This window comes from Aquarana catesbeiana, linkage group LG10, assembly GCF_042186555.1.
Source record: "Aquarana catesbeiana isolate 2022-GZ linkage group LG10, ASM4218655v1, whole genome shotgun sequence".
Taxonomy (NCBI): Eukaryota; Metazoa; Chordata; class Amphibia; order Anura; family Ranidae; genus Aquarana; species Aquarana catesbeiana.
In genome coordinates, this window is record NC_133333.1 from 88,822,934 (window position 1) to 88,838,970 (window position 16,037).

Here is a 16,037-nt window from a genome sequence, read left to right on the forward strand (position 1 = left end):
AGATCACCGGGAAGGCACTGGTGAGGTAGCCTTTCACTGGTACTGGTGATGTAGCCGTCTGTGAGGCCGGGGCTAAATCACCAGTTTCTACTGAAAACTAAGAAGTGCTAGGGGAAATTAAAAAAATGTTTAAAAAATTAAAAATTAAAAAAAAAAAAAAAATACTCAAAACTTAAAAAAGGACTTCATAATGTTTCTGCGTGTGAATGCAGAAGTGCATACACCATGCATTTTTGTGTTGGGGGGGGGGGCTGAAAGGTCCACTTTAAATAGAGCTAAACTGCCAAAAAAAAAAAATATAAAACACTTTGTGGAGCAATGTATGTGTAAAAAAGAACACCTTTTTGTGCAAAATACACAGCATTCACCTAACTTTGTCAACATCCTCTAGGCCAGGGGTAGGCAATCTCGGCACTCCAGCTGTGGTGTAACTACAAATCCCATCATGCCTCTGCCTCTAGGAGTCATACCTGTGATTGTCAGGGTCTTGTAATGTCTCATGGGACTTGTAGTTTCACCACAGCTGGAGGGCTGAGGTTGCCCTGCTCTAGGCCATTTGAGAATCCTGTGTGTTCACACTACATGGGCAGCTGAAGGTTGACATTTTCTGGAGTGGCACATTACTGCAGAATGCAGTACCCTGTGCCTTTATAACTAATACTGTGCCATTTTGCCAACTATATACTTTTTTATCTTAGGTACAAGAGCGAGCTGGATCTTGCAAAACTAGTCGGGTAGTATGATGCCCATGTACTATGACTGCTATTACATCCATGTACCAATATTTCTTGTTTATATATCTTTTTTTTTGGCAACTGTTGCTGTTACCTATGCATGTAAACAATTTTACTTGAATAAACCATATACCGTATTTACTACTGTTAAGTTTACTGGCGGAAACGGTACCCACTTCATTTAAAGTCCCAGGTCGAATCCTTCGTTTTACTATATGTTATAGGGATGGAAGTGTGTTACTGGGGACACCAGACCTTTCTCTTTTTTCTTTATATTGAACCCGGGTGGAAGACACCCACTAGCACAAACCTGGTCTGTTGTTACCCCCGCCAGTATATACATGTATAAACAACTTCTACACTTTGATGCTATACTAGCTACTCATCCTCCAACATATTTTTTATCGCAGTATTGTTTTATACCCTGGATCCTTGTTGTGCGATTCTTTGGTTGGCGTTGGCATTTTTTGTCTCGCATTGGGGGCTTCGATGTGTACAAAGGGAGGCTTTTCCGTGTCTCCTGCTATCCCCATCTGCTTTCGGGCAGATGGGGACACCTACACATCGGCACCATGTTCAAGCTCCGAAGGCGTGGCGTCTGCGATTTTGCGGACGTCAGCGCAGCTGGACGCACTATATCATCTGATGGCTGGGGGATGTGTCCGCATTTGCGTGCCTCCCTATGACAGTGGGCGCCTCCTGTGCTCACATATCAGCCATCCACACATAGTGTTGGGGGCGGAGCCTCCTGGGCTCTTCCGGGGTTAAATTGGAGGTCAGACATGGCTTGCATTTCAATTTCACTCTTCACTGAGGAAACACACAGCTGTGGAGGTTGCCTGCTGTGTCTCATTACTCTTATATTCAAGATATTCACCACACTCAGGTATTTACCATTTTCACCTTTTGATACTTGTTACATTTAGGCATACCTCATACATAGCTTTATTTATTTTATTTATTAATTTTTATTTATTCATTCTTTTGAGCACTTATTTTTATTTATTTTTGATATCACACATCTCACTACACTATCACAATCTACCCCTCTTTCCTCTCCGTCTTTTTCATCTTATCACCGGTTAGTTATGTTTTCCACCATCTCCATGTCCCTACCATCCTTGGCCCAGGCCTTTTACTTATATATACACATATCTGTATGCCAATACTCATTGATTTTACTTTACTACTTTAGATGCCTGACAAACATACTCATGTTTATAGCCTATACTCTTTATGGACTACCAAGGTTTCTAGGGATACATCACTACCTTACTATTACACAATCACAGTCCACCTCTTTTTCTTTTCTATCTTTTCACCTGTTAGTATCCCTCGGTTATCCTATGTTTCTTACCATCTCCATGTTCCCTACCATCTTTGGGTCCAGGCCTCTCATTTCATGCATATATATCTTTACGCTAATACTTATTGATTCTACTTTACTACTTTAGATGCCTGACAAACATACTTATGTTTACAGCCTACACTCTTTATGAACTAACGAGGTCTCTAGGGTTACATCACTACACCTATGCCATGCCTGCTCGCCGTTTGGCCCCTGGTGGGATCCCATCTGACTTCGCCCCCTCAGCTCCCTGGTGAGGCACCGGCTGCCGCTATCTTGGAGCCGCACACCTGAAGCCACGGTCAAGCTCAGTGGTGAGTATGGGGACCCATAACCCCTCCTACCCGTGTCTTTATAACTAATACTGTGCCATTTTGCCAACTATATACTTTTTTATCTTAGGTACAATGTTACACACATCCACCCCTGAAGAGCGAGCTGGATCTCGCGAAACTAGTCGGTAGTATGATGCCCGTGTACTATGACTGCTATTACATCCATGTACCAATATTTCTTGTTTATATATCTTTTTTTGGAAACTGTTGGTGTTATCTATGCATGTAAACAATTTTACTTGAATAAACCATATACTGTATTTACTACTGTTATGTTTACTGGCGGAAACAGTAACCCACTTAATTTAAAGTCCCAGGGCGATTCCTGCAGAAGATAGTCCAACTCAGGAGTGAGCAATAAAAGGTGACAACTCTGCAGTAGAACTGAGAAAGCGTTGTCAACTTAGGAAAGGAACTGCATGTGGACTTGTTGGTAAGATCATCAGGCATGATTGTATTGAAAACAGGGGACAGAAAAATATTACAAGAATATGTACAATATAGTTTAGTCCTTTAGATTTAGAGGTACCTTAAATCATTTCAAATGTGTCTGTTTATTTAAAGGAAATAAAAAATCTTTACTTACAGTCCCCTGAGGGTAAGAGGTACTTGGAAAGACACAACTGCCTCCTTCTGCCGGACCCCAAAAAGCAATGGTGTTCCCTTCTGATCCGACAGCACTTTAACAGACACTCTGACCCCTTCAGTCTAAGCAAGAATAAAAGACAATGCATTCATATAAATAGGAAATAAAAAAAAAAAAAAAAAAAGAAGAAATAAAAACAGAAATCAACAATAATCTTTAATGTAGAACAATAGGCACAACTTTTTAGAGCAAGGGAGGGTTATAACCCATCAGAGTTTTTTTCACCATCTGTGCTCCATTCCCTTAACTTCTTATCTCATAGCCAAACAGGAAGTGAGAAGAAAACCCTGCAAATTAAGGGAACCCCCAGATCACCAGAACTATTGGAAGATTTCCCCTCTATTACTTTTCTGGGGACAACCCGAAATGTGGGATTTGAATTTACTTTCAATGATAATGGTAAACAGGACAAATAGAGAGGATAAATCTCCCTATCGGGGGCACAGACAACAAAACTGACAGGTGTTCTAAACCCTCTCTACTCTATCAAAAAAAATAAATAAAAAAGAAGTTTTGCCTTTAGTTGTACTTTAAAATAGAAAAAAGGTCACAGAGGCTCTAACCCATCGGCAGCCACCTTTCATGATATAGGGGGCCTCAATTGCAGACACAATCAAAGCACCGCAAGAAATATTCAGTGGATGTAATGCTACAGAAAGCGTTCAGAGACTGCAAACATCAGTTGATGGAGATTGGGGACATGCGTTAGGAGACAATCATAGAATGGACATTTGCAGTCTCAGCAATATGCATTATTGGGCTAGAAGCACATGGGCAGTTTGGCCTGTGTGTCAAATCCTGGCATTTTCGGGTGCCCAGGTTGCAACTTCCAGTTCGGTTGTCAGCTGCCTGTTCAAATCTATGACAAGCTAAAATATGCAACAGCTGGACAAAAAATTCCTGCATACCGGCATATATCCCTAAATACAAGTACCACGTGGTACAGTGTCCAGCCGCCACATATTTCAGGGTGTCATCGATTTTGACAGGCGCAAGCACTGGGATTCAAACGCACACGGGCCAAACCGCCACGTGTACCTAAGGCTTTATACATCGAAGGAAAAAAAAAAACAAACACACAAAAATAAGTAGCTAGAAGCCAGTTACATAGTAGGTGAGGTCGAAAAAAGTCCATCAAGTCCAACCTATGTGTGTGATTATATGTCAGTATTACATTGTATATCCCTGTATGTTCGATCGTTCAGGTGCTTATCTAATAGTTTCTTGAAACTATCGATGCTCCCTGCTGAGACCGCTGCCTGTGGAAGGGAATTCCACATCCTTGCTGCTCTTACAGTAAAGAACCCTCTACGTAGTTTAAGGTTAAACCTCTTTTCTTCTAATTTTAATGAGTGGCCACGAGTCTTGTTAACCACTTGCCAACCGCCCCATAGCCAAATGACGGCTGCAGGGCGGCTGGATAACTCTGGGATCACGTCATATGACGTGATTCCAGAAAACTGCTCCCGCGCGCCCCCTGGGGTGCGCACACGGGAACATCCGTGACAGCCGGGTCCAGAGGATGACGGTGCGATCACATGTAAACAAACCAGTGTCATGTCATGACGCCGGTTCCTCCCTCCCCTCTCTGTACCGATCGGTACAGAGGGGGAGAGATCGGATGGGAGCCGTGCTGTGGGCTGGATGTGTAGTGCCCACAGCGCAGCTCAGTGACATGTACAGTCACATCCATCCATCCATCCATGCTCAGCCATCCCCCCCATGCTCTGCAATGACCCTGTACAATACTCTGCAATGATTCTGTGCAACCCTGTGCAATACTCTGCAACCCTGTGCAATACTCTGCAATGATCCTGTGCAATACTCTGCAACCCTGTGCAATACTCTGCAATGATCCTGTGCAACCCTGTGCAATACTCTGCAATGATCCTGTGCAATACTCTGCAATGATCCTGTGCAACCCTGTGCAATACTCCTAACCCTGTGCAATACTCTGCAATGATCCTGTGCAACCCTGTGCAATACTCCTAACCCTGTGCAATACTCTGCAATGATCCTGTGCAACCCTGTGCAATACTCCTAACCCTGTGCAATACTCTGCAATGATCCTGTGCAACCCTGTGCAATACTCTGCAATGATCCTGTGCAACCCTGTGCAATACTCTGCAATGATCCTGTGCAACCCTGTGCAATACTCCGCTATGCCCCGCCATACCCCGCCATGCCCCGCCATACTCGGCTATACTCGGCCATGCTCGGCCTCTGTATGTGGCCAGGCTGTGGAAGTCTCACACATGTGGTATCGCCGTACTCAGGAGGAGCAGGAGAATCTATTTTGGGGTGTCATTTTTGGTATGTACATGCTATGTGTTAGAAATATTGTATAAATGGACAACTTTGTGTTTAAAAAAGTGTTTTAACCACTTCTTGCCCGCCGGCCGTCATACGACTTCCTTGACTTTGTGCGGGGATATCTGAATGATGGGTGCAGCTACAGGCATCATTCAGATGTCAGCTTTTTCAGCCGGCGATTCCCTACACCATAAGAATGATCATAGTGGCTGTTCCACTGCTTGATCATTCTTACGGGAGGCGAGAGGGGACGTCCCCCCCTCTCGCCGCCCTCAGGTGCTTCTACCGACTCACCGCTACGATCGAAGCCAGTATCATTTTTTTTTTTTTTTTTATTTCAGGCTTCCCAGCCTAGAAGTGAGATGTGGGGTCTTATTAACCACATATCTCACTGTAAAGAGGACCTGTCATGCCATATTTCTATTACAGGGGATGTTTACATTCCTTGTAATAGAAATAAAAGTGATCAAAAAATTTTTATTTTTTTGGAAAAAAGCCTCAAACTAAAATAAAGTAAAATGAACAATTAAAAAAAAAAAAAAAAAAAAAAAAAAAAAATTTCCCGTGTCCCCGTGTTTTTGCAGTCAGAAGCGAACGCATACGTAAGTTGCGCCCACATATGAAAATGGTGTTCAAACCACACATATGAGGTATCGCTGCGATCGGTAGAGCGAGAGCAATAATTTTGGCCCTAGACCTGCTCTGTAACTCACAACATGTAACCAGTAAAATTTTTTAAAGCGTCTCCTATGGGGATTTTTAAGTAGCGAAGTTTGGCGCCATTCCACAAGCGTGTGCAATTTTGAAGGGTGACATGTGAGGTATCTATTTACTCGGCATAACTTCATTATTCACATTATGTAAAAACATTGGGCTAACTTTACTGTTTTGTTTTATTTGAAAGCAAAACGTGTTCGAAAAATTGCTGCGCAAATACCGTGCGAGATAAAAAGTTGCAACGACCGCCATTGTATTCTCTAGGGTCTTTGCTAAAAATATATATATAATGTTTTGGGGTTCTATGTAATTTTCTAGCAAATAAATTATGATTTTTACATGTAGGAGAGAAATGTCAGAATTGGCCTGGGCACTCCAGAACGCCTGATGGTGTTCCGTGCATGTTGGGCCTCTGTATGTGGCCAGGCTGTGTAAAAGTCTCACACATGTGGTATCGCCATACTCGGGAGTAATAGCAGAATGTGTTTTGGGGTGTAATTTGTGGTATGCATATGCTGTGTGTGAGAAATAACCTGCTAATATGACAATTTTGTGAAAAAAAATAAATAAATAAAAAAAAAAAATCTTGATTTTGCAAAGAATTGTGGGAAAAAATGACAACTTCAAAAAACTCATCATGCATCTTTCTAAATACCTTGGAATGTCTTCTTTCCAAAAAGGGGTCATTTGGGGGGTATTTGTACTTTTCTGACATGTTAGGGTCTCAAGAAATTAGATAGGTCGTCAGTACTTCAGGTGTGATCAATTTTCAGATATTGGCACCATAGCTTGTGGACTCTATAACTTTCACAAAGACCAAATAATATACACCAATTTGGGTTATTTTTACCAAAGATATGTAGCGGTATACATTTTGGCCAAAATATATGAAGAAAAAATTACTAATTTGCTAAATTTTATAACAGAAACGAAGAAAAATGCATTCACCCAGCGGTGATTAAATACCACCAAAAGAAAGCTCTATTTGTGTGAAAAAAAGGACAAAAAATTCATTTGGGTACAGTGTTGCATGACTGAGTAATTGTCAAAGTGTGAGAGCACCGAAAGCTGAAAATTGGTCTGGTTATTAAGGGGGTTTAAGTGCCCAGTGGTCAAGTGGTTAAACTCCCTTCCACGAAAAAGTTTTATCCCTATTGTGGGGTCACCAGTACGGTATTTATAAATTGAAATCATATCCCCTCTCAAGTGTTTCTTCTCCAGAGAGAATAAGTTCAGTGCTCGCAACCTTTCCTCATAACTAAATATCCTCCAGACCCTTTATTAGCTTTGTTGCCCTTCTTTGTACTCGCTCCATTTCCAGTACATCCTTCCTGAGGACTGGTGCCCAGAACTAGACAGCATACTCCAGGTGCGGCCGGACCAGAGCCTTGTAGAGTGGGAGAATTATCGTTTTATCTCTGGAGTGGATCCCCTTTTTAATGCATGCCAATATTCTGTTTGCTTTGTTAGCAGAAGCTTGACATTGCATGCCATTGTTGAGCCTATCATCTACTAGGACCCCCAGGTCCTTTTCCATCCTAGATTCCCCCAGAGGAGGAATCTTCATTGGCTTGAGTAAAAATCAAAAAAACACAGGCTACTGTCTGCAGGGGCCCCAAGGGCCACACAATAAGTGGCAAAGCGCTGCACGAGGCCCCTGGGCTCTAATCCATCCCCACTCTATCCGGAATGGTACGAAAAGTTTGGCTGGAGAAGGGCTTTTATTGCAAGATACTAGAAAGCAGGCAAACGAATATATTACCCCAAATCTGTCACACACTAGTCCCACTCTCCTAACCGATTGTCTGGTTTATGGAGAAAACTTCCCTTTTCTTTTTTGTTCAGATCAGGTAAATAAGCCACAATGAATGGCTGAGGTTACAGACGTCATTGCGGTGCCAGATTTCACAATAAACCTTTACCGACATTTTCCAGTGTTGAAATACATTATGTCTTGACTAACAGGAAGAACACTTAACTGGGAAAACCCATGAACCTCTCCATTGTTAGACAAATACAATAACTGGTATGACAACTGTCAGTCTGAATCAGGCAACCTGTATATTGTAATACTGGTCCAAGCGGTATTAAACCCAAAACTAAAAATGTAATACATTGCAGCTTACCAATTACATGTTGTGGCTGCATTCGTTTTCTCTCGCTTTTTATTTTTTTGTGACTTTTTTCCCCTGGTGATCTGGCCAGTAACACATGATCCTGTATTAGAGTGCCTTCAATCTCAATGAAGGAGCACAGGAGGCACATTTGGACAGCAGCATGGCCAGTCTGGGAGAAGGCGGTTCAGAGATGTACTAGAAGACTAAAAATGTAAGCTAAAACACTTCATAATCAGTTATAGCAAACAGTTTTTTTTTTCCCCTTAAATAAATAAATGGTGATCATTGTAAGCACCCATGTCAGTGGTAAATGGTTTGTCCCAACCCTCTTAACTGCTATATCTGCAGGATAACAGCCCCCGCACGCCCGTGGGGGTGCGCATTGCGACGATCGGTGGTGTGGTGTGTCAGTCTGACACGCCGCAACACCAATCTAGGTAAAGAGTCTCTGACGGAGACTCTTTACCACGTGATCAGCCGTATCCAATCATGGCTGATCACAGTGTAAACAGGAAGAGCCGTTGATCGGCTTTTCCTCACTTGTGTCTGTCAGATACGAGTAGAGGAGAGCCGATCGGCTGTTCCTCTGACAGGGGGGGGGGTCTGTGCTTATTGATTATCAGCGCAGCCCCCCCCCCCCCCCCCCCCGAGGATGCCCACACTGGACCACCAGGGACGCCACTAGGAACACCAGGAATGTCACCACCAGGTATGCTACCCTAGACCACCAGGGATGCCAATCAGTGCCCACAATGGACATCACTGATTGGCATCCATCTGTACCATCAATTACTGTACATCAGTGCCACCTATTAGTGCCCATCCATGCCCATCTGTGCCATCTATCAGTGCCCATTCGTGCCGCCTATCAGTGCCCATCAATGCCGCCTATCAGTGCCCATCAATGCAACCTATCAGTGCCCCTCATTAGTGCCCATCAGTGCCACCTCATCGGTGCCCATCAGTGCCGCCTTATCAGTGACCGTCAGTGAAGGAGAAAACTTACTTATTTACAAAGTTTTGTAACAGAAAAAAAAAAACTTTTTTTTTTTCAAAAATTTTCGGTCTTTTTTTTATTTGTTTAGCAGAAAATAAAAATCCCAGAGGTGATCAAATACCACCAAAAGAAAGCTCTATTTGTGGGAACAAAATGATAAAAATTTAGTTTGGGTACAGTGTTGTATGACCGCGCAATTGTCATTCAAAGTGCAACAGCGCCGAAAGCTGAAAATTGGTCTGGGCAGGAAGGTGTATATACCGGTAAGTGCCCAGTATTGAAGTGGTTAAATATTCCTCAATAGCCACAACAGATAAAAATCAATTTTGTGTGCACCAAATGGCAATGCAAACCCAGATATTAACTTGTAAAAGTAGCGGTGACATCATCACTGTGCTGTACATAACCAGTGCAGAGAGCAGAGTTGTGGGAGTGGCCCAGCAGTTTCACGGCCCCCTAACCAGAGGCCCCCCAAACCAGAGGGGGAGGCGGACCTCCTATCACAACTTGGAGTGGTGGCAAGGATGGGAAATGTCATTATAATGGGGGATATCAATTATCCAGACATAGACTGGGCGGAAGGAACCGCGCATTCGTCTAAAGCTCGCCCATTTCCTAAATGTCTTGCAGGACAATTTCATGGGTCAGATGGTAAATACACCAAGTAACAATGTGTTACTAGACCTACTGATTACCAACAATACAGACCTGATCACGGATGTGGAAATACGGGGCAATTTAGTTAACAGCGATCACAGGTCAATTCGTTTCAGTATAAATCACACAAATAGGAAACACAATGGGAACACAAAAGCCACTGAATTTCAAAAGAGCCAAACTTCCCTTAACTACGAACCTTGCTGGAAGATACAAACCCTACATTCACACCTATGTGTTTTTTAGCACGTTTTGCGGTTTGCAGAAACGCACTACGGTCCATTTAACATCGTTTCCTATGGTACTAGTTCACATCTATGCGTTTTGCGGCCGGTGCGTTTTTGGAAAGGGTCGAGGACTTTTTCCCCACGATATGCGGCTTACGCAAGTGGTGCATTTTTGATGCGTTTTGCAGTTCTTATTTTACCACTGTAAATAGCTGGTTGCTAAGCAGGGGCCGGGAAATAAATTTAAAAGAGCTAATAAAAGTACTGGGTGGCTTAACTCCAACGTAAGAATGCATATAAAAAGCAAAAGGAGAAGGCCTTCAAAAAATACAAGGCTGAGGGTTTATCATCGGCATTCCAACTTTACAAAGAAAGCAACAAGAAATGTAAGAGTGTAATCAGAGCGGCTAAGATAGAACACGAAAGGCACATAGAGGAGGGGAGAAAAAAAAATCCCAAGAAATTCTTTAACTATATAAAATAGTAAGAAAGGGAGGTCAGATCATATTGGCCCCACTAAGAATGATGAAGGGAATCTGGTTACTAAGGATGCAGAGATGGCAAAAGGTATTGAATTTATTCTTCTCCTCAGTCTTCACGAGGGAAACGGGGGAGCTTCATTAATCAAAACTGCAATGTTTATCCTCATAACACATCACAGGAAGCACACTCATGGATAACAGAGGATAGAATTAGAAATAGACTTGGAAAAAAAAAACGTAACATTAATAAGTCACCGGGACCAGATGGCTTGCACCCGAGGCTCCTTAAGGAACTTAGTCAAGCAATTGCCAGACCATTGTTCCTAATTTTTACAGATAGTCTACTGACTGGAATGGTACCAGCAGATTGGAGAAAAGCCAATGTAGCACCAATATTTAAAAAAGGGCCAAGATACATCCCTGGGAACTACAGACCAGTTAGCCTAACATCAATAGTATGCAAGCTCTTGGAGGGGATGATAAAAGGGACTAGATACAAGATTTTAGTAATGAAAATGTTATCATTAATAGTAATCAGCATGGATTCATGAAGAATCGTTCTTGCCATGAGGAGGTCTGCTGCCATCTAGATAAAGGAAGGCCCGTAGACGTTGTGTGTCTGGATTTTGCAATGGCATTTGACACAGTTCCCCATAAACGTTTACTGTACAAAGTAAGGTCTGTTGGCATGGACCAAAGGGTGAGTACATGGATGGATAGCTGGCTACAGGGGCGAGTCCAGAGGGTGGTGATAAATGGGGAGTACTTGGAATGGTCTGGTGTCGAAAGCGGGGTCCCCCAGGGTCCTGTCCTGGGACCAATCCTATTTAAATTTATTCACAAACGACCTGGAGGATGGGATAAACAGTACAATCTCGATACTTGCGGACAATACTAAGCCAAGAAGTGCAATCATTTCTCCGCAGGATGTGGAAACCTTGCAAGAAGATCTGAACAAATTAATGTGGTGGGCACCTACATGGCAAATGAGGTTTCATGTAGAGAAATGGAAAATAATGCATTTGGGTGGCAAAAATATGAATGCAATCTATACACTGGGAGGAGAACCTCCTGGGGGAATCTAGGATGGAAAAGGACCTGGGGGTCCTAGTAGATGATAGACTCAGCAATGGCATGCAATCCCAAGCTGCTGCTAACAAAGCAAACAGAAAATTGGCATTAAAAAAGGGTTTACCTACAGAGATAGAATGATAATTCTCCCACTCTACAAGACTCTGGTCTGGCCGCACCTGGAGTATGCTGTCCAGGTCTGGGCACCAGTCCTCAGGAAGGATGTACTGGAAGTGGAGAGAGTCCAGAGAAGGGCAACAAAGCTAATAAAGGGTCTGGAGGATCTTAGTTATGAGGAAAGGTTGCGAGCACTGAACTTATTCTCTCTGGAGAAGAGACGCTTGAGAGGGGATATGATTTCAATTTATAAATACCGTACTGGTGACCCCACAATAGGGATAAAACTTTTCCACGAAAGGGAATTTAAAAAAACGCAAGGTCATTCACTAAAAGTAAAAGAGAAGCGGTTCAAACTTAATCTACATAGAGGGTTCTTTACTGCAAGATCGGTAAGGATGTGGAATTCCCTTCTACAGGCGGTGGTTTCAGCGCGGAGCATCGATAGTTTCAAGAAACTGTTAGATAAGCACCTGAATGACCACAACATACAGGGATATACAATGTAATACTGACAAAAAGCACACACACAGGTTGTGTCTTTTTTCAACCTCACTATGTAACTATATGTAACTATGTAACCCACAGGCTGCCTGCAGGAAACTACAGGAGGGAGTGGAGACCAGACCAGTCATCCTGCACAAGGAGAGGAAGCAGCAGAGCAGTTTTATTTGAGTAAGCTCCTGCACAGAGGTAAATTTTCACACTGGATTACTGCAGAGATCTGGAAAAAGTATACAAAATACACCAAGATTCAAGGAACTACACACATGAATTTTGCTTTTAGGCAATATTTGCTTATCCCACAGTACAGCTTTAATACCACATTAAGATCATACCTGGACATCAGCTTTAACAAACACAGTTCTGTCACTTACGCCGTGTACATACGTGCGGACTTTTCGACCAGACTGGCCCGACGGACCGAATCCGATGGACAATCCGACCGTGTGTGGGCTCCAATCGGACCTGCAGCTGACTTTTTTGGTCAAAGAACTGACGGACTTTAGATTTGAAACATGTTTCAAATCTTTCCGACGGACTCGAGTCCGGTTCAAAAATCCGCTCATCTGTATGCTAGTCCGATGGACGAAAACCCACGCTAGGGCAGCTATTGGCTACTGGCTAGCAACTTCCTTATTTTAGTCCGGTCGTATGTCATCACGTACGACTCCGTCGGACTTTGGTGTGATCGTGTGTAGGCAAGTCCGTTCGTTCAAACGTCCGTCAGAAAGTCCGTCGGACCAGTCCGGTCGAAAAGTCCGCCCGTGTGTACGCAGCATTAGGCCCCTTGCACACAGGGTCATCTAGTAGTCTTCTGCATTAGGTGCATTTGTCCTACAACCCATAAGGCCCCAAACGTGGGTACTACTCGGTACAGAGCTCAGCTCCATCCACCCATAGACTGACAGGCTAAAGGCAGTAGGGTGCAGTAATACGTAATGCAGTAATACGTTGGGGGGGTAGCACAGCAGCTAAATGGTCCTGTACACAAACGGCGTTAAGTGGACCACAAATGTGAAGGATATTGTAGAAAGAATTAAAAATAAGTTTAACACATCTAAAGATATATAAATTCCTCTCTTTCACATGCTTTAGTTTATACAATTCTCCAAATTGACATGCAGACCAAGCTGTTCAGTATAAGTGACAGGGGCACAGGTGGGGACAAACTAAAACCCTTTCAGTGGTGCTTGAGGGTCAAATCATGTGACTGTAAAGAGGACTCTTGTAAGCACCCCTGCAAGTTTTAAAGTCCCAACACTAGTTACCGTCACTTGGTTGGCATGTAAAAGACGAGACAGCCAGATATAAAAGCTAAAATACTACAAAATTTTAAATATGATCATTACAATTATTAAAAGGGGAATTAAATCTTAAAACACACACACACTTAGGATTTCTATGACAGAAGAAGATGGCAGCGTCCATGACTGACAGGAATGCTGACAGCACAGTACTATAGGGGATTCACTTGCCAGGTAAGTCTTCAATAATGTTCCACACTATCCCTAAAAGCTCCTGATGACCATTTAAAAAAAAAAAAATTGTGGAGGTTTAATTTTGCTTTCTGTGCAAACAGCTATCAAAATCTAATGGTTTGGTGTTATTGGTCCTTTAAGATAACCTATATGCCATGTCATAAAAAATGATTTCACCTTTATTAGAATTTCAAGGATAACACCACAATTAGGTTAGTCAAATAAAGCCAACAACGAAACCACCAGCAACAACTTATGCAGTGGCAAAGCTGACAAGTAGATTTATGACCCGATATAGCATGTACTATAACCCTAGGGTCATTTTGTTGGAAGGAGAAAGTTTTATTCCATTACAATGCAAAAACAAACACGTCTACAAATATGGCCTGATTAAATTGTATCTAAACCCAAGAACAAAAATGTAATAGAACAGAGCTTACTGGTCCTTCAATTTGGTGGCTGCATTCAGACCACAACATTTTGTGCCTGCTGATCCTGCCAGAAATATCATGTCTTTGTCACATCCTGTGAGCTGAACTGAAATCTCAAATAATATTATCAGCCTTCCCATCTACCTTCTGTGAACTATACAACTCCGTCTCCCTATATAAAGGAGATGAAAAAGAGAAGGGGTTTGTAGTCCAAATGAGGAGAGTAGTCTATGGTGACAATGCTGTTTCTCAGTACTGTGGGGAACAGGAAGGGTGTTATTTTCAGGATTACCAAGTGAAAATAAAAAAGGGAAAAAAGCAGAAGAAAGAAAAAAGGAATGTAGTCACTACATCTAAGGATTGGTAAACTGAATCAAATTGCATTTTTGTTTTGGTTTTAGATAGTATATTGTACATACACTTGTTACAGTGTACTATAGGTGGTCATACAGAAGTATAGATAAAGTTCACAATGACCATAACTAGGGTTGTCCCGATACCGATACTAGTATCGGTATTGGCACCGATACCGAGCATTTGCCCAAGTACTTGTACTCGGGCAAATGCTCCCGATGCTTCCCCCGATACCTAGAAGACAGCTGTGATCGGCGCGTGGGGGAGTTACAAGATTCTCCCCCAGCGGCTTTCACCAGCTTTAGTGACATACAGCGGTGATCGGTCACCGCTGACTGTCACTGCATCCTCCTCCACGCCCCCTCCGTTCCTCTGTCCCCCTCCGCTGTCCCCCTCCATTCCTCTGTGCCTCTCCGCTGTCCCCCTCCATTCCTCTGTGCCTCTCCGCTGTTCCCCTCCATTCCTCTCTCCTTATCTGTCCCTCTCCGCTGTCCCCCTCCGTTCCTCTCTCCTCATCTGTTCCCTCCGTTCTCCCCCTCAGTTCCTCCGTCCCCCTCCTCCTTCCTTTGTGTATGGATAGAGTCAGCTGACTCTGTCCATTCACATAACTGAAACATTGTAATCTCCTGTGATTACGAGGAGCCGCTGTCTTCTCTCCATTCATTCTCAGTGCAGCTGAGGCTGCAGAGAAAGGGACTGGGGAATCTCTATCCTCTGTCTCTTTCTCTGTCTCAAGGGGGAGATATCAGAGGTATGTTAAGACCCCTGATATCTCACCAAAGCCCCCAAAAGGGCTGATTAAAAAAAAAAAAAAAAAAAAAAAAACAAAGAATAAAAAAATATTATTGAAAAAAATAAAAATTGTAAAAAACACACACACATACAACGTTCACACCCCCCCCCCCCCAAAAAAAAAAAAAACTGTCACGTGACATTAAAAAAAAAAAGTATCGGTAATCGGTATCAGCGAGTATTTGAAAAAAGTATCGGTACTTGTACTCGGTCCTAAAAAAGTGGTATTGGGACAACCCTAACCATAACATACATCAGGGGTCTACAAACTTTACAAAACAAAGGAACAGTTTACTGTCTTTCACACTTTACAGGGGCAGAACTGTGGCCATTGGAAATAGAAAATGTCCCGTATCAATGGGAGTAAACTATGCTCCATTTTCAATGTCAGTGGGAGGAATTGATGTCATTGGGTGGGAGGAATCTTGCCCCCTCGTTGGTGTCACTGGGAAAAATTGTGCCCCATTATTGGTGTCATTGGGAGGAACTATGCCCCATCATTGGTGATAGAGGATGAAATATTGCTCCAAGGACCGGATAAAAGCCAATAAAAGGGCCGTATCTGGCCCCCGGGCCACAATTTAGAGACCACTGACATACATGAGTACATTAAGCCTGGGTTCACACTAATGCGGTGCAGGAAACCCTGCGATCCATGTGTGTATCTCACACTGCATTCAAATCACACTGCCCTTGCAATCTGCAGCGGGTGTCAGT

The 16,037-nt window shown here is 43.0% G+C and overlaps 1 protein-coding gene across 4 annotated transcripts in view; it reads right to left on the minus strand.

The window, feature by feature from the left end:
- SIDT2 (SID1 transmembrane family member 2) overlaps positions 1 to 16,037 on the minus strand; it is a 114,765-nt gene that overhangs the window by 82,760 nt on the left and 15,968 nt on the right. For all 4 annotated transcript variants that reach the window (XM_073602376.1, XM_073602375.1, XM_073602374.1 and 1 more), the window contains exon 3: positions 3,004 to 3,125. In XM_073602376.1, coding sequence (XP_073458477.1) covers positions 3,004 to 3,125 — 122 coding nt within the window. The remainder of the gene's footprint in view (positions 1 to 3,003; positions 3,126 to 16,037) is intronic.